This window comes from Podarcis erhardii (assembly GCF_964252035.2).
Source record: "Podarcis erhardii genome assembly, chromosome: 2".
Taxonomy (NCBI): domain Eukaryota; kingdom Metazoa; phylum Chordata; class Lepidosauria; order Squamata; family Lacertidae; genus Podarcis; species Podarcis erhardii.
In genome coordinates, this window is record NC_138498.1 from 35377661 (window position 1) to 35396726 (window position 19066).

The 19066-nt window shown below is 45.2% G+C and overlaps 1 protein-coding gene across 8 annotated transcripts in view; it reads left to right on the plus strand.

The window, feature by feature from the left end:
• The window catches only part of TMEM94 (transmembrane protein 94), a 70586-nt gene that overhangs the window by 38134 nt on the left and 13386 nt on the right, over positions 1-19066 (plus strand). For 6 of the 8 annotated variants that reach the window (XM_081850661.1, XM_081850664.1, XM_081850662.1 and 3 more), the window contains 14 exons: positions 343-459; positions 2016-2072; positions 4011-4115; positions 5159-5323; positions 6296-6508; positions 7429-7744; positions 8639-8812; positions 10083-10185; positions 11312-11529; positions 13429-13610; positions 13793-13931; positions 14679-14794; positions 16800-16899; positions 17007-17115. In XM_081850661.1, the coding sequence (XP_081706787.1) occupies positions 343-459; positions 2016-2072; positions 4011-4115; positions 5159-5323; positions 6296-6508; positions 7429-7744; positions 8639-8812; positions 10083-10185; positions 11312-11529; positions 13429-13610; positions 13793-13931; positions 14679-14794; positions 16800-16899; positions 17007-17115 (2114 nt within the window). The remainder of the gene's footprint in view (positions 1-342; positions 460-2015; positions 2073-4010; positions 4116-5158; positions 5324-6295; positions 6509-7428; positions 7745-8638; positions 8813-10082; positions 10186-11311; positions 11530-13428; positions 13611-13792; positions 13932-14678; positions 14795-16799; positions 16900-17006; positions 17116-19066) is intronic. The other 2 variants (XM_081850658.1, XM_081850663.1) reach the window with 2 other exon arrangements.

The following is a 19066-nucleotide window of genomic DNA, read 5'->3' on the forward strand; positions in this document are numbered from 1 at the left end:
GTACCATGATGGGTTTGTAGGTGATCAGCACTTTAAATCTAAAGAAGAGCACTGATTATCTGCAGCCTATACATGTCCATACAGAATAGCAGAAGTGGCCTTCGAAGCACAGTGATGTTCATTTAACCTCATCTCTTCTTTATGTCTCTGTGTGTGTGTCTGTGTGTTTTCTTTGCACATCTGTCCATTGATCTTGAGCGCTGGACACATCTTGGAAGTATAAGTAATAATGTTCTTGTGAGCAAGCAGTTCCTGCTCACTGGGTGGGTGTGTGTTGCTGTTGGGGAGGTGACGGAGCCAATCTTCAGCTATATTAACTGGAGACCTGGAATGCCTTCACAGGTCAATGGGGTCCTGCCCATCCTCCCGCTGCTCTTCCCTGTCCTGTGGATTCTTGCCACTGCCTTTGGTGAAGCCAGAGTCCTGGCCCAGATGAGCAAGACCTCACCCACTTCCCTGGTAGGTACTTCTACAACATCATGTTGTTGGGAAGAGGGTGGACTGGGTAAAGGCAATTCTGGACTACTGAGACAAGAGGGGAGTTCACAGATGTTTCCTAGGTCTGAAAAATACAAATACAGTGGGCCTGTGTTTTTCCATTTTGCCCTGTGAACCTTTGAAACTGGATCAGTTGTGGGTGCAAGTGGAAGTATTGCCATGGGGTGGGGGGGACGAACATAGTAATAGTAATAGTAGTAGCAATAATAATAATAATAATAATAATAATAATAATAATAATATGGTATTCTTTATATGCCACCCATCATTCAACAGAATAGTTGGGAGTAGAACTGACACGGGTCTGTTAGGTTTGGGGAATGGGCAAAAAGGGGGTGGTAGGAAGCCCTGATGGACAAGCTGCTGGGTTTCAGCTCTCAGCTTTGAATAATTTCTCCGAAAGGCTTGAACAACGGAGATGGTAGGTCCAAGTGCCTGCTTGCCTGTCGCAGCCAGTATTTGGGCTCTAGCCTTTGACTGTTCTGCTGAATCTTCTTAATAATTGTCTAATATCTGTAAAGCCAGATTTTGTGTGGGTTCTCCCCTCCCCCAATCTCTGGGGTGCAAGAATAATAGGAGAGGCTTTTTATCTTCTGTGTGAAGGGAGAAAGGGGGCAGATGGTTCATCTGTCAGTTGATTCCTACCACTCCAGATGTTACTTCTGTCTCTTCCATTCACTGCCCTCTTCTCTCTCTCTTCTCCATTTCTGCTTGCTGCAGGCATGTAAAGCTTAAGTTCCTTCTCTTCCTCTTCCCCCTTTCCCCACCTTGTTGCCAGCACCTCCATGTTCCCTGTCACCCACACTTGTGTTCCCAGTTGTTTTCATGTTTGCTTTCTTTATCCTGCCAGTTCTTTCCCCCTCTGTGATTAAATTTCAGATGTGATTCTGCATCGCTGTCACCTGAATGCTTGTTTGTGTCTTAGTTCCATCTTGACTTAGAGTAGCATCCTCTCTTGTATCTATTTCCCCCCTAATCTGTTTGGAATATAGCAGTTACAGCCCTTTCCTCCTTGATCAGGCTCTTGGATCATGTGTCCTCCTGTCTTCTCCTGGCCTTCCCTTCACCTATTGGATCTGAGCTCTTGTTCTCTCATTCTGCATGATGCCGTTCCTTTCTTTCCATCACCTTTCCCCCAGTTTCCTCTTCAAACCGTCTTGTGGGCCACCTTTGTATTTGATGCTCCTCCTGACCATTTTGAATGGGGGTAATGTACCCTGTTCAGATCAAATACTATCTTCTACATCGAGACACCAGTCCAAGATGAACCTCGAGTTTCCTTTACCGATTCCATCTCTCGAAGATATTCGGAAAAAAGGACAGTGTCATTTGGGTTCTAATTCTTGACTTGGACAAAGCGTAGCCAAGGCAGGGTTCTGGATTCTGTTCAGGTCCTGCAGAGCAAATCCCATTTCTCATCCATATCTTCCACTGGTGAAAAAATGTTTTCCAAGGGATGTTCCTCATGCATCATTTCTCAGCACCTTGATAGTAACCAATTTGTTCTCTTGCTGCAGCTGGCTAAGTTCTCAGAGGACACACTGAGCAGCTACACAGAGGTGGTATCTACCCAGGTACTATTTTATTAACCAGTCTTGCATCTTGTTCTTGTGGTGTTGCACAGTGCCGTAAGATCCTCTCCATCCTCTCTCTCTGTGATCTGCTTGCCCACTTGTGCTTATATCCTGCTGCTGGTGTCTCTCGCTTTGTTGGCGCTTTCGTTTGCTCCTCCTGCGCTTCGCATGCCGGATGCACACTCCCCCCCATGCTCTTTCTCATAGCAGATGCTCACAGTTCCCTTTGATTGTCTGAGAGCGAAAGGCCTTGTGATTCAAGCCTGCGGTTGCCTAGAATGTTTAAAATCTGAATCTTAAACAAGCTGAGTTTCAAATCCTATATTGATTGCCCTTCTGGGTGGAAATAGCTGACTGAGAGAGACTGGTAAGTATCACAGGGACTTGGACAGACTTTCATATAGACAAATCATCGAAATCAAAGTGGGAAGAGGAAGAATGGAAATCATGCTCATATGTTTTATTGAACTGGACAGGGGGAAAACAAGGGCTGGGATTTCTAAGTTGACCCTGGAGCCTCTGTGTTGCAGTCAATTTTTGTAGTTAGCTCTGCTGATGTTGTTGAACTGCAACTCCCATCAGCCCCAGCCAGCATGACTAGTGGCCAGGGCTACTGAGAATTTTAGTTCAGCAACATCTGGAGGGCCACAGGTTCTCCACATTTGGGGTGGCACCTTGACCACCTCAATATGTCTGCCCTTCTCTGCAGCTGTATTTTCATAGATGCTCAGACATCATCACAATGAACTCCAGAAGGCAGTTTGTCCTTACTTCACTCTCGCCCACCAAAAACGTAATTTAGTCAAATGGAATCAAAATGATTTATTGGCGGCACGTCTTGCTTTCCTCAGTCAGAAGCAAGGACCAATTTGGGCTGCTCATTGATTTTCGTAGTGACTACACCAAGGATTGGGTGGGTGGGTGGGAAATACTGTGGCAGTAAATTTTCTTGGTAAATCTTCAATAAATTGTTTCCCAAAATTGAACCCATCTATAGCATTTAACTGATAATACTGATGATAAGAATACACTGTGTTGGCTGCCTATTAGCTAGTGAGCCAAATTCCAGGTTTTGTTACTAACATTTAAAACCCTAAGCAACTTGGGACCAGGATATCTGGCAGACACAGACCAGGCCAATCTTTAAGAACTTCTGAGGAGACCCTGCTGGTCATTCCATGACCAGTGGATTGCCAAAAGTCAGTCAGTTCATTGTGTTTTAGCAGACAGCCAATATACACATGAAAATAATAAATGATGCAGTGGATTGTTACCTTATGACAACATGGAAGTGGGCCTTCTTGGTGTTAGCACCTACTCTTTAGAATGCCCCCCCCCCCCGGTAATTAATGTGACAAAGAGGATAATGACTTTTAAATGCCTCTTTAGAATTTGCATATTTACCCAGGTTTTTGTAGACTCTGCTTCCAAATTTTTTTTTGTACAGTGTGCTTGTGCTTTATTAACTTGTTTTTAAGATATTCTGTTGTTGTATTTTAATTGGGTTAAGTAATATGAAATATTGGAAATAAATTAATTATAGCCTGCTTTTCCACCAGTTTGCCTCCAATATTAGATTGTGTCTTTTCTCCTTAGCAGTGTTCTCTGAGCATCCCAGAATACGGGACTGAACAATAAAACCACAATGCGGCATGGAAATCCATTGAGTGAACCTTATAAATGAAATCCCATGCTACAAGCATTTTGTACAACCTGTGTATTGATCACCTCATCGAGTTTCTTCAAGCACTAGATCTCTTGTTTATGTACAGCAGGCTGTACCTTCCTTCCTTCGGAAATGTGAAGCAGCGCACTTACCTGTAGTCCTGTCTTTTCTGGAAATGGATCTCATTTCACAATGAACTGAAACTCCTTGCCTCTTTCCCTTCACTTTGTGTATCCATTCATGTCCAATCCCCCCCCCCTTTTTTTTGGCAGGAAATGATGCGGTGTATCTGGAGCCACTTCCTGCATGTTCTGAAGGGCAGGTCTCCAACCCTCACCTTCACCTCTAGTTTGCTTCACAGCCTGGGATCTGTCACAGTAAGTATGCTTGCAAGGAGCGATCTGACAGTGAGCATCCTAGTTGCAGGGCCTGCCTGCTGGGTCCTTAGGTTTCCTGTTTCTTTTTCAGGGCAAGGGCTATAGCTCAGTGGTAGAGCATATGCTTTTCCAAGTCGGGCTGCAGATGTCCTCTTGTCTGACATCCTGGAGAACATTAAGCTAGATAGGCCAATTGCCTGACTCCATATCATGGCAGCTTCCAAAAGATTCTTCTAAATCCCATGAGGGCGTCTGTATTGTTAGCTGGATATTTCTGAGTTAGTGACTTAGATAATACATTCAGCTTGACCCTAGTGTCTGAAACACAGGAGGTCAGATTTCTGCAGAAACCATGGACAAGCTCTTATGACCTGGATGGGCTAGCTAGCTGTTTCTTGCTTCAAGCAACTGACAGTAGTATCTGCTGGTCAGGGAAAAATGTGATAGACCCAAGCACTTTCTTTTTAGATTAATCACATATAAATCTGAACTTACTGTTTTGTGCCTTGGAAGCATTTACACTCCCAAGTACTCATTCTAGAGTTGTGCCTTCTGCCCTCTCCCCACCCCCCCTTTTTTTTGGTAGCATTCCTCATTCCTGCACATAGCATAGATAGTTTTCAGGAGATTGTCCTATGTGGAGCAGCCTGGGAAACCTGTGGTAGTGAGTCATAAAGGACACTGACAAAGGTCACATTTTGCTTTCTTCAGCTATAATGTTTCTTGGCCTTAGATGGCTTATCACTAAACTGGGGAGGCTGCTTGCCACTGAGCCACCCTATCTTTAAACTATCTTGTGGTAGCACCTGCACATTAAACTGACAGAGATGTTGAGGAGGGCAGTGCTGTATTTGGTAGCATTAAGGGAAGTCTCCAGGGATGGGAGGCTACTCAGAAAGGGCCTTTCCTTCTGCTATCCATTGTGCTTGAAGGCTGAGGTGATACGGCTGATATTTATCTGCCTCAGTGATTCATGCACAGTCTTGCCAATAGTTTTTTGTGTGTCCCTGGGGTGTTGTGGGATGTCTTGGGCCTGTTTTTAGGTGCTTTGCTGTGTGGATAAGCAAGGAATTCTGTCCTGGCCTAATCCCAGTCCAGAGACGGTTTTGTTCTTCAGTGGTAAAGTGGAACCTCCTCATAGCAGCCATGAAGACCTGACAGATGAACTCTCCACACGCTCCTTCTGCCACCCAGAATTGGACGAAGAGGTGAGAGACAGCTTTTTGGACCACAGAGTCTGGTTTGTCAAGAAATTCTGCCTTCTTTTCTCCCCAGTTTCTATAAGACCCCTCAACCCTCTTGTGTCTTAACATCTGCCAGAGAGACCCCTTTCAGGCTGTCACCCTCTAGCAGTGCATTACTGCCATCTCCTCAGAGCAGGGCCCTTCTTCACAGTTGCCCAACAATTTGGAATGAAGCTTGTTCCCCAGGAGGGTGTACTCAGCCTCATTCTTAGCTGGGAGTTTCAGTTAATAAAAAAAACCTGGTCTGCTTTGTCTATCCTTTGATAAACTGCTTCCGGTTTGCTTTCCAATTTTAGCTGACTTTCTATCGTTTTATTGGATGCTATTGGTTTTTTTACTGTTACTGCAAAGCGCTTCATAAATTTTAGTTTTGAAAAGCAGCATATAAATAAATAAACAAATAAATTATTTGCCACCACTATTTATGTAGTTTGAAAATTTGGGACTTGCTTTATCTTACATAATCAACTCAGTAGTGGCTCCTAGGGGAAAAAAAGCAATGAAAAAAATAAGACATAAAATTGAACAGTAAAAAAGCAGCGATACCATGGTGAACCCACCAACAAAACATTAATAATAATAATAATAATAATAATAATAATAATAATAATAATAATAATAAATTCACACACATACCCCCCTTCATTTCAGTCAGAATGATTAAAACAGTGAGCAACAAATGAATAAATTGGAATTAATATTGGGAGTCTGGAGAATCAAAAAGTTCACTTGTCCCCCCCCCCATCTTCTGCCACAAGTTGTCCACTTGAGTGACCAAGCCAGTTTCTGTCTTAAAACCGGGTCCAACTTCCCCCTTCACCTTGAAGGATAAACCAAGTCTTCCAGGGTCCTGAAGTTGCTAATCAATGCATTTTTCCTCTTCCTGTTCGGCTCACAGATGTTTCTCTGCTTACCTCTTCTTATGCTTTATTACAGCCCCACGAAAGGGACGCTCTGCTGTCGGGGCCTTTGTCAGACATCGTTCACATCACCAATGAGCAAGAGAGAGCGGAGTGGTCTACCGGCAATACCCCAAAGTCTTCTGAGGCTCATGCTCACAAGAAGCCAACCGGCCGCAGCAAACACCCTTCGGGATCCAATGTGAGCTTCAGTAAGGACATTGAGGGCGGGGAGGAGGAGCCCATGCAGGTAAGGAATACCAAAGGCTGCAGAGGTCAGGAGGTTGTCCTATCCAGTTAGGAGAAAGGTGGTGTCCCAGTCTGCTAAGGAGTCATCCGTAGATAAGGCAGGAGGGTAAGAGTTGTGAACATGAGAGAGAGGAAGAAAGCATTTGAAAACTCCTCTTCTTAGGGCAAAAGGAACAAGTGTGTCTTAAGTGCCTGCTGCCCCAAAGCACCACGGACTGATTTGCATGTGGCTACCTAGATAGGTTTATGATTTAAGGCCTTGTGCCTATATGTCTGTCTGTAGAGAGACCGAAGGTTTTTCAAGATGCTAATTATTCTGCCAATTAAATTAAAGAGCTCTGAGGGCTGTTTGTAGTACCTAGGTAGGAACCCAAAGCCCTGCAGATGTCAAGGATGATAGAAGTTGCCGACTAGCAACATTACAGGACCACAAGTTCTCCACTCCTGCTTTAGGAGAATGCACAACAGAGGATGGCAGAACCAATAGGTTAGAGAAGCAGGACTCATTTCATGTTCAAGTTTCTAGTTGAGTGGCTTTGCTGGTCGTTGTTATGCAATTTTAGAGCAAGTAAAAAGTTTCTGGTGCCAATCCAGTAGTGCCTGAGTCACTCAAACCTATTGATTTCAGTGGGTTTAGGCAACATCTGTGTTAAGTCATTGACTTCCCATCCACAAGCTCTAACCCAGTCTTTCTCAGCTTTGGGTCCCCAGACATTCTTGAATCACAACTCCCATCATCCCTGACCTTTGACCTTGCTGGCTGGGTCTGATGGGTTTTATAGTCAAAGAGCATCTGCAGTGTCAAAGCTTCCCCACCACTGATGTGCACTAAACCATTTCTGAATTTTTCTCCCCCTCTGAAAGGGGAACGAATGCTGGCACCTTAACTTTTGACTTTGCGTTTCTTGAATGTTGAGCCAGGTTGAGGCTGACAGCGAGGGCCTGGCATGCGAGGCAGAAGACTTTGTGTGCGATTACCACTTGGAGATGCTGAGCCTCTCCCAGGACCAGCAGAATCCCTCCTGCATCCAGTTTGACGACTCCAACTGGCAGATGCACTTGACCTCCCTGAAGCCCCTGGGCTTGAACGTGCTGCTTAACTTGTGCAATGCCAGCGTGACGGAGCGCCTGTGCCGATTCTCCGACCACCTCTGCAACATCGCCTTGCAGGAGACGCACAACGCCGTGTTGCCTGTCCATATTCCGTGGGGACTCTGTGAGCTGGCTAGGCTCATAGGTGAGGAGGGCAGAGGCGGAGAGGGCAGCTGGTGGGGGGTGCCACTGTAACTTAGCTGTGTGTTAGCACAGGGGACTCTCAACGTATGCGTGGGTTACGTTCTGGGCCCCTGCGCACACAAGTGAAATCATGTAAAATGGGAAGCACCCTCCAAACACTCTTTAAATGCCCTCTTGGCTGTTCTCTCTCTAACCCATGCCATAAATATGCATCCGAGGGGAAAAAGAAGAGGTAACTGAAAATCTTGAATCAGTGCTTGAAGTTAGTCCCTGTTTAGGGAAGTTTTTAATATTTAATGCTGTATTGTTTTTAACACTCGATTGGAAGCCGCCCAGAGTGGCTGGGGAAACTCAGCCAGATGGGTGGGGTATAAATAAATAATAATAATAATAATAATAATAATAATTATTATTATTATTATTATTATTATTATTATTATTATTATTATTAAAAAACCTCAGCTGGAATTGAAGCTCTGGGGCCGGCAGGAGGCTGGAAGTCATGCGGGAAAGCGGCTGTTGCGCTACCCCGCACATTCACCTGTTAGGCGGGGAGGAGCAGTAGCATAAACAAAGCCCCTGACTCTTTGGGGCCTCATCTGCTCTCACTAACGTCCTCTTTGGGCTCTGGGGGAGGGTCTCCTTGTGAGCCATGAGGACTCTCCAGCTCTCTCCTGCTATTTCCGTGTTTGAATTGTTTTATTTATTTCCTGGCACTGCGCGTATACGCATGAGTCAATTCCGCTAGGTGGTTATATGAGGCAAGGCAGTCCTTTAGGCGATGATCATAGGCAGAGGAGAATGGCAAATGAACTTGGAGAGCAGTGCCATATTCCTTGGGATTCCTGTTGTCCAAGAGTTCGCCTCCCATATCACTTTTTTCCCCCTCCCCCAGGCTTTACACCTGGTGCCAAAGAGCTTTTCAAGCAGGAGAACTACTTGGCCCTTTACCGGCTGCCATCAGATGAGATGGTGAAGGAGACGATGCTTGGGAAACTCTCATTCATCACCAAAAGGAGACCACCTTTGAGCCACATGATCAGCCTTTTTGTCAAAGACACTACTACCAGTAAGGACACTTAACTTGGCGGGATTTTGACTAACATGTGATCAGAAGGATGACATACCACCTCTGGGACTGCAATTTGGCTGGCGGCCTAACCAATCTATTCAGGGCCCTTTGTATGTATTCTTAAGGGAATAGCAAAGGACTTGGGAACATGGTCCTAAAATATAAGCCAGAACAGGCCATTTCTATGCTACTACAGGGAAGTTACCAATTCTCTCCAGTGGAGGCTCCTAGGAGAGGAGCTATTTCTCAGTGGCTGGCTGGTGTTAGTTTCAACTGAGGCCTTAAGTTGAAATTTGGGGGGTTGTTTTAGTTGCTGCCTAGAACCAGGATATTAAACTATATTGTCAGCCAGGTCACCATGGCTTGTTCCCTGTGTTCCTTCCTGTTTAGTTCAAAGGCTTATGTATGTTCCATACTTGTCTTGGAAGTTTCCAGACTCAGTGAAGAATGAAGAAGCTGAAATTTTATTACCATTTATTTTCAATATGTAAAGCCCCGGAAGACTTACAGTGAATAATAACAGACTTAAAAGCCAGGTTTGTTTAGGTCACACTCCAGCGTGACCAAGAGATGGTGCGTCTCCCTCAGGCAGGCAAACAGAGCAGGGTCTCCAGGACAATGGCCGAACCCTAGGAAGCTACTGCTAGCCTTTTTCCTTCAGAGACGCATAGGCATATATATTTAAAGGCAGTTACCATGTTACAGAGAGGGAAGAGAGATTCGCTTGGGTCACCTAAAGAGCGCCTGAGAGTTGTCAGTGGGGCACAGTGTTGAGAAGAGGCAGCTCTGCTGGGAAAGAGGGGCAGGCAGCAAACCTTTCTCAGAGACACCGTCTGGGTTTTGTGTACCTGACGCTAAATGGGGGAGAAGTCTTCTTCTTGATCCAAAAGGTGCCCCAGATAACAAAGAATAATTGCACTTCCAGCAATAGACTTGCAGCATCTTCCATCTTTCCTCCCTCCCCATCCTGGCCACTTGTCACATTGATGGGCATGTTGCTAGTACTTGTATAACACTTAGCAAATGGTTTTCGCTCCTCTCCTGGCTCCTGGCAGTTGATCTTCTGCTTTAGCGGTAGATTTTATGATAGACAGAAAAGTTTCTTCTAGCGCCTACTTAAAATGTGTTTAATCACCATTTGTCACATTATCAAATGTACCCAGGGAGCCTGTGGGCGATGTAGAGTGTTAGAAATCTTCACAATAAACCAGCCTGTCAGCAAGCAATTTTTAGAGTTGAGACACAGGTCCACGTTTTTCTCTCTCAGGCACCGAGCAGATGCTTTCCCATGGGACTGCTGACGTCATCCTGGAGGCCTGCACAGACTTCTGGGACGGTTCGGATATTTATCCGCTGTCTGGCTCTGACAGGTAGGCAACCTTATCTGCACAAGTCACCAGCTTCAAAAAACAAACTGCTGGCAAGATTTATGTTTGGGTCGCCTGCGATGTTTGCTTTCTCCAAAGGTTGCTTATGGCTGTGTGCAAGTCATAGTTATGGGGCTCTGCTTGCAGAGATCTTCCTGCAGAGGAAGGTTTAGGCAGTCCACAGATGATGCCTTTTCAGAAATCACGGAGCATTGTAGAGCTGTCATTGGCCCTGATATGCACTTGCACTCTTGGTGCCTCTATCAGTTTGCGTCAAGTGGGTTTTTCAGATTTTTGTAATGCTTCATGCTCCCCCTTGTTAAGCCCAAAGAAGCCTGCAAGAGCATGACAAGTGCTGCTGCAATACAGGTGTGCTTTGGGATGAGCTATGTAGTGGCCAGAGCAAGTAAACCAAGGTTCTTTCCCCACCAATTTCTGGAACAATTTAAAATGCTTTGTGATTATGTGTATACACACACACACACACACACACACACACACACTTACATCACACATAGAACGCACATCAGTGCAGATTTTGTGTGTGTGTGTGTGTGCGCATGTACATCATTTTACAATTTATTTTAAACAAGGAAAGAGAGAGAAGTGCAAACTATTCAGGTGTTGTAAAGAACTTACAAAGTTTAGCCAAAAGACTAAATGCAAGGTTACATAATCAATATCAGGTACAGGAACAACTAAGTTTCTGTGAAGATTTATATGTGTATATATACACACATACCTGAACATATATACACATATAGAATGTATATGTAGGAGTGTGCATTGTGAGCATGCACACAAAACTGTCACAGATGTGAATGAACTTTGAATATTGGCCGTGGGGAAACAAGTGCTGACCCATGAGAAATGTGGAAGGGTTTGATGCACAAGGGCTGTGAACCATTAGTATCAAAGGAAAGATGCTTCAAAATACTCGATAAGGAATGAACAGAAGCCGCTTCCTTGCCTCCTCCCAGCTCCAGTAGATTCTGCCCCTGAAAAGCATGAGTCTGGGCAGTAGTTTTACTAGCCAGGCATGTGTTGTGTGCAGATGTTGAGACTATTTTGTGCGTAACGTATCTCTGGTAGCCTTTGTCATTCTCTATCTCTCTCTTTTTGCTCTCAGGAAGAAAGTGTTGGATTTCTACCAGCGTGCCTGTCTTTCGGGCTATTGCTCCGCCTTCTCTTACAAGCCCATGCACTGCGCCTTGTCCTCCCAGCTCAATGGGAAGTGCATAGAGCTAGTGCAGGTCCCCGGGCAGAGTGCCATCTTCACGTCCTGTGATCTCCCTGGGACGACGCCCATCAAGCAGAGCAGCCGGAGGAACAGCTGGAGCTCTGATGGTAGGTGCCTTGCCTCCGTTGCAGATCCTTCCATGCATGCATCTGGGGCGGTGCTCCACCAGCTTTGGTTTGTTGCTGGTTTATTTTATCTCAGGACACTCTTTAAGTGACTCCAAGATGGACACCTGGGATACCACAAGGTTACGGAAAAATGACCTTAGGAGAGAAGTTTGAGGGCTGTATCCAACTCCGTGTGAGATGAGTTCCACTCTTGCAGTGGGATTTCCCCCTTCCTCTCCACTCCCCTGATCTGCTCTTGTGTGTCCCCCAACCCTCTGGAGCACATTTCAGGATGCAACAGGGGCTGCAGGGGAAGGGGAAGTTCCATTGCATAAGTAGACGTCTGCTGTGCATGTGGCACAGCAGCTCTGGACGTAACCCATAGGATTTAAAAACCCAGCTGTTGGGTGTAGATGCTTTGAATCAAACAATTCAAATGTGTTTTGCACAATGATGTGATGTGGAAAGTAAATCTGGTGAGACCCTTGCGCCGTCACAGTGCCTTCCATGTGGCGATCACCAAGAAAATGAAAAGAAAAATATCTTGTAAATGGAGAACCTCCGCTAAATAAATTACTTTTGAGCAAGCAAACAAAAAAGGGTGAATCTTAATAGTGTTGACTATTATTAATCCAATCTTTTTGGAAATTTTCTTTTGGAGGTTAACTGTTTGAAAGATTACGTTTTCTATGTTTTCGCGGTGATCCTAGTATGGATCCACGACTACATAAACACCTCATTGGCCTTGATCTCCACATCACATCAGGAATTCTCTGTTTCCTCATTGTTCAAGGTCTCAACCTTGTCCCCATCTGACCTGCCAATTGCGGAAGAATCCTGCTTGTCTAAATTTTGACACATTATATTCGGATAGGCTGCCTTGTCATCAGAAAACAGGGCGCATTTGATCCAACTTCTTCAGATCGCCTTCTTTTCTTGCTGCTTATTAGTTTCAGCCAGGCAAGCTCCTCTGAGTATCCTTGAGCAGATCAGTAAGGATGATTTCAGATGCCCCACCTGTCCATTTGAGAGACCACAGGCCGAATCTTCCAGCCTTGACTTGCTTATTCTCACTTAATATTGGTGCTTGTTGAGAAGAGGTGATAGTTAGCCTTCCCAATCCTACCTCTACCTTTCACCAAATGGCATAAAAATGGGAATTAAGAACATGATGACATTCCTGTGTGCGTTCTGTTACTAGCTTTTAATGCTGTGCTATAGGTAAGAAACCTCCTCTGTTCCTCAACTTGCCTCTTGTTTCCCATCATTTATTGTCCTCTTGCATGGACAATAATTATTTGAGGGATGGGTGGGGTGGGGTACACTAACATACCTGATTTAGAAATAAATAAAAATGTTAGGCAACATGTGAATCTGTTCTTAGTCAACCCTACATTTGCAATGGAGGCTGACCTGCCCTGTTTCACAGGGAGCTGCATAGCTTTTAATAGATGGGAAGTATCAGCACAAAGACTAAAGGTTGACTCTGGGGAGAGAATCTTAAGTCTGACATAGGTAAAGATAAAGGGACCCCTGACCATTAGGTCCAGTCGCAGACGACTCTGGAGTTGCGGCGCTCATCTCACTTTACTAGCTAACAGGACCAGTGGTCAGGGATGATGGGAATTGTAGTCCCAAACATCTGGAGGGCCGGAGTTTGCCTATGCCTGTTCTACAACATAACTATATTAAGTAGAACACACCCTTTGTATAGCTTTTACCGCTACTGTTTAGAAGTGATGGGCAACTTTTTGTTTTCTCTCCCCCTGCGTTCTTGGTGTGTCTTTCTCTTTTATGGGTATGTCTCTGTTCTCCTGGGCCTACTCCTCCTCTGGGTCTCTATATATTTGGCATCTCGGCCTGCCTCCACACACTTGCCTTTTCTTCACATGCCCAAAGAAGGGATTGGGGAAGCGATGGAGAAGGAGGACTGCATCCAGGCTCTGAGCGGCCAGATCTTCATGGGAATGGTCTCGTCCCAGTATCAGGCCCGATCAGATGTCGTCCGCCTCATTGAGGGACTTGTCAATGCCTGCATTCGTTTTGTCTACTTCTCCCTGGAAGATGAGCTCAAGAGCAAGGTAGGCTTTCCCTTGGCTTACTCTGCCACTTCTCAGTGTTCCTGCAGCGGCCATGTCAAAGGCACAGCCACCCCACTCATCCTAGAGCTGGTTCAGATTGCAAGATTATTCCTGGGTTTATATATATATCCATGTTTCTCCCACTTTGGCTATGCTGCAACCATAGTGCCTTTCCTCCACAGGTGTTTGCTGAGAAGATGGGTCTGGAGACCGGCTGGAATTGCCACATATCCCTGACACCCAATGGAGATGTGCCTGGTTCCGAAATCCCTCCTTCCAGCCCCAGCCATGCAGGCTCCTTGCGTGATGATCTACAGCAGGGTGAGCAAATGGCCCTAAAGGGAATGGTGGCTGCAGTGCAAGTGTCTGTTCAAAGCAAATCCATCTGACGATTGAACCAAACCCATGAGATTTACAGTCAGCAAGGCAGGCACTATTACTAAAGCCAGGCCAAACTTTAGAATAGCTGTTCTATGGGACAGTCCCACTTTGTTAATTTCTCAAAGCCTTAAAGCCAGGGGACCAAGGCTTTACAAATGATGTCATATACAGTACAAGCATTCAACTGGTGAAATTCTCCCCATCTGGATGGGGAAAGCTTTGCCTGTTGAATTCCGTGTTGTTCTCAAAGGCAGAGGTACCTTTCTTGGAAAGATTAAGACAAGCCTAGTTATATGCAGAAGCTGTGCCCCTTCTGTCCAATTTGATACCTGAGGTTTTTGCTGCAGCCCATCACATCTGTTTAGTTTTTTGTCACCGCTGGGATATGGTTGTCCTGATTTTCAGCCTTTCCACGTAGTACATTCTTTTTGCGGTCTTTTCCGGCACAGGAGGAAGGAGGCAGGCGCTTTAAAACTCAGCAAAGTTCTGAACTGATACTGCCAGCTCTGGTTAGATGAGTCATTTTCAAAACACCTCTTATTTTAGGAGAACCCAGAAAATCCAAGCTTGCTTTTCCAGGCTGTCACAAAGCCACATGAGGGGCGGGGGGGGGTGTGTGCCTTGTGTCGGCGTTTTGGTGTGAGCCTTCCAAGCCGTAACACTGCTTTCTTTCTCTGTCCTTGCCAGTTTCCCGAGAAGATGCAGAGGGGCTTCTGCTGATGGAGGAGGAAGGACACTCCGACCTCATTAGCTTTCAGCCAACCGACAGTGACATCCCCAGCTTCCTGGAGGATTGCAATAGGGTGAGACTGACAGCAGGACACCTTACTTAGGAACCCAAAGCATTTGACTGTATCTCCCAGCAATGAACTTGATGGCCGTTGTTGCTTCTCTAAACCTCTTGAGAGGCCGTTTACAGCTTAATCATATCCATGTCTACTCAGAAGTCTGTTCCATTTAGGTCACTTACTTTCAGATGAGTGTGTATAGGATTGCACCCTAACAGTCCGCTTCCTTAAATAATCCTTAACTGATTAAGCCTATATAACAGGAGGCAGCAACTTTTTTTTGTTTAAGGATGCAGAGGTAGCTGCTGTGGTGAGGGCATCCTTGCAGTTTACCAGGAGAGGGCTGGGGAGGAGGGCAAAGGTGAGGTTGGCGTTAGGGTGGATGCATTAGTGGGAGCACTGCCAGTGCCTCCACACAATCTCACCTTTCCTCCTGCCCTAGCCCTGTCTCAGGTAAGCTGAGGTGCTGCTGGTTTTGAAAGGGTGGCTTTGTGGCTCTGCCCTGCAGCACTGCCCACTCCTGAAAGAATGCAAGCAGGATGAGTTAAGCTAGTGAATTTATAGGGGTACACTACTAAACTTGAGCAAGCGAGCTGGGGTCACACACTGTGGGGAGTGTTTCAAAATTGACATGGTCTGTGATGTGCTGGCACATGTTATTCTTTAGCAGATCACAAAACAATGGGGGGGGATACAACACTGGGGGAAATACCACAACATTGAAAACAATGCTTGCTTTCAAAGTATTTCAACCCCCCCCCCCCAAATTGCTGCCATCTTCCTTAAAGCGAAATGAAAGATAATGCAACTTAAACTTTGTAGGAGAAAAGTTATTGATTAGGAGATAAAATGGGCTTTTGGATCCATTGCTGATGCTTCAGAAGAAGGGAAAATGATAGTTTAAGTACCATGAACTGACATGCCAGAAGAATAGAAGTGGGGTGGATTATTGGAGAGAGAAGTAATACTATCATCTGTGAAGGCCAGGATGCTACTTTGAAGTGTCTAGTTTCTTTACTTCAAACTGATCTCTTTCATTCATCTTAGGAATGCTCATGGAAAGGGTTACATTTAATATGCTTCAATTCTCAGTGGGATTTGAACCTCTCATCCACCTAGTTTGCAAATCTCTCTTTCTCTCTTAATGGTGGTGTGTCATCCTAAACTAGAGGCCTTCAATAAGTATTTAGTGTTGAGTGACCCACAATAACTTTTTTCTGCCCAATCATTTATACATTTACCCATAAATTATTGGCTGCCTTCATTTCCCCTCATAAATCATGTTTAGGGCTGCAGACTTTGCACTCTGAAGATTACTTTCTATAAGGGAGGCTAGTCTATGTAATTTACACAAGGAAAAACCTTTCTCTTTCTGATCTGTGTGAGCAGAGAAGTTCTTAATCTGTTGTAATTTGTATTATACACTGTAATATTTGGTGGTAACTAACAGATTTTTAAAAGAAGAATTGTGCTCTTAATCTGGTTTTGCTCTCCCGCTGTCTGCACATTCACTATTGAAATTTCACTTACCTACCCAAGCCTTGCTATACGCTTCACAGATTTGCTTATCCAAAGAGCTGGCTTCCTTCCTTTTTTGTGCTTTGCTGGTTGGTGGCCGCCATTTTGTCTCTCTTTTGCTGATTGGCTGCAGCCATTTCAGGGGGAAACCACGGAGAAATGGGTGATTTCCTAGGAATGCGTTGTGTTCGTAAGGTGAGACTTGTGTGTAGTTATGCTACTGGCTGTGTAACATCTGGGAAGGGCAGAGTGTAGCTTGTTTGGGCAGATTAAGAGCAAGTCAGTGGTTGATGGCAATGAAAATCTTTCTGGCAAATGTCAGTTTGCACTTCCTCCTAACATAGCCCAATTTATCCGGCAATGAACAGGGGTTAGAGCAATCTCATTGCTCTGCCTTATCACTCCAGCTGCGGGGAATCTGATTCATCCTGAGCTTGTTGTTAGCCTTCACCCTCGTCAACCGTCTCCTTGGCTTGTTTAATTGCCGCTTCTTTCACTCCAGGCCAAACTGCCACGTGGAATCCACCAGGTGAGGCCCCACCTGCAGAATATTGACAACGTGCCTTTGCTTGTTCCTCTGTTTACAGATTGTACCCCAGAAAGTAAGTGGAGCTCAGGCTAGTGGATTCTTTATCGCTGAGATGGGGAGATCTGGGTGAAAACTAAGAGGGTGTCAACACACTTAACTCCTTTCCTGGTTCTCTTGCAGCCATGTGTGAGATGATTAAGATCATGCAGGAATACGGGGAGGTCACTTGCTGCCTCGGCAGCTCTGCCAACTTGCGCAACAATTGCCTTTTCCTTCAGAGCGACATCAGGTAAGATCAGGGGTCAGCAGACTTTTACAGCAGGGGACCGGTCCATTGTCCCTCAGACCTTGTGGGGGGCCGGACTATATATTGAAAAAATAATAATGAATGAATACCTATGCCCCACAAAAAACCCAGAGATGCATTTTAAATAAAAGCACACATTCTACTCATGTAGAAGCATGCTGATTCCCAGACCATCCGTGGGCCGGATTTAGAAGGTGATTGGGCCGGATCCAGCCCCCGGGCCTTAGTTTGCCTACCCATGGGTCAGATGCACCCAGACTCTGGGTTTCTGGCTTTGAGAAGCTCAGTCTGTCCTCATTCATACCACTCCTTCATCCTGATTCCATTTCTGTGTTGACTTTCTTTGTTTTCTTCTGTTGCATCCCCATACAGAGTCCCAGGGAGACCTGAAAATCACTCCTCTTTTTCTTTCCTTGGGTAGAAAACTACCGCTATCTGATACCTCCCAGCAATACCTTTAGCAGACCAGTGTGGAGGAAATACCTTTTATGCCACATCAGGGCTTTTGACAAAACTGCTTAGAACAAATCCCACACTGAGCCCGGTGTTGTCTGAAATAGTTGCATAAGGAACATCTGTTCCAACGGCAACCTTTGCCACAGAGTTGCTGGGAAAGGATGTTCTGCCTACTACCATTTTGCAAAACACATGGCTCAGTGTTGGACTTGGTGCCATCGTTCGAATCTCTGATGTGGCATATGAGAACCTTCCTCCGTACTGGTGGCTCTTGGTCTCCTAAAAAGGAATGGGGATTACAATCCCACTCTCCTTGACTACTGGCCCCGCTGTCTGGAGTTGGGACCACAACTATCTGGAAGGCCAGTTTCCTCACCCCATCCTCAAATGTATAAAATCTTCTGCTCTTCTGGCAAAGCAGGAATGGGAGAGAAGCAGAGAGGAAAGCAGGTCAGAGCAGGTGCTGCAATCAATTTAGATAAAGGCAAAAGAGACCATTTTGAGCCCTCAAGCTGTTATTGCTTTATTCATCCATCAAGCTCGTTCTGTTAAAAGCACCCTTCTGAAAATCAAAGGGTTTTAAATGAATGATGCAGAGTTTGTTTGAAGAAGTAGAGATGCATAATTTTGTGGGAATTATTTTGGTGGCAGGGAGGCTGGATGCTTGGCCCAGGCTCACCCTCCACTCCCAAAATCAAAGAAGGCTTATCATTCAGAGATGCTCTTGCCGCTCCTTTGGCTCTCACTGTTCCATCTTGCTCTTCCTCCTGTACTTGGTGAAGTGCAAAGTTTCACACGCTGGGCCAAGTATCCTCAAAGTTGCTTTTTAAACAAGAGAGTTTTATAAAAGCAGGTTTCATTTACCATGGCTTTTATGCTGATCTATTTTTTTCTTGGTTTTAACTGATTTTATTTGATTATGTGATGTGTGCTATATATTATCTGTAAGCTGCCTCAAATTAATTTTGGAAAGGTGGGGTATACATTTACCAGATAAAGTAATAAAAGGATCAGGCTACAACGCTCCTTACTGCCGACTGAGTGGACCCCTATTTTCCTAGCGGTTCTTTTGTTATGATCTATGATCAGAGTTCTTTATTCAGTCCAATCTGTTCTGATTTCCTGTCTCGGGACATTTCCCTGGAGAGCTGGTGCCCTTGCTGTGGATGGTCCAAAAGTAATCTGTAGCCTACTAGTTCACTTTCCCCCCCCTTGATTTACAGAAGTATGTGTAATGTCTCTCTCTTGTATTTTTTCCATGTAACATTTTTACAAATCAGTTTCATTTGTTGAGACATTAGGAAGAAAAGGGAGAGAGGGGGGGAAGATAGGTGGGGCCACGATGTTTCTATTTTGCTTAAAGTATGTAGGGTTTGGTGTCAGCGTTGCTTGTGCAGGTTCTCTGCTGTTCACTTGTGTTCCTTTGGTGGTGAGAGAGGTTGGGGTTGGCCTTAGGCTTGGGTGTGGTTGTTTGTTT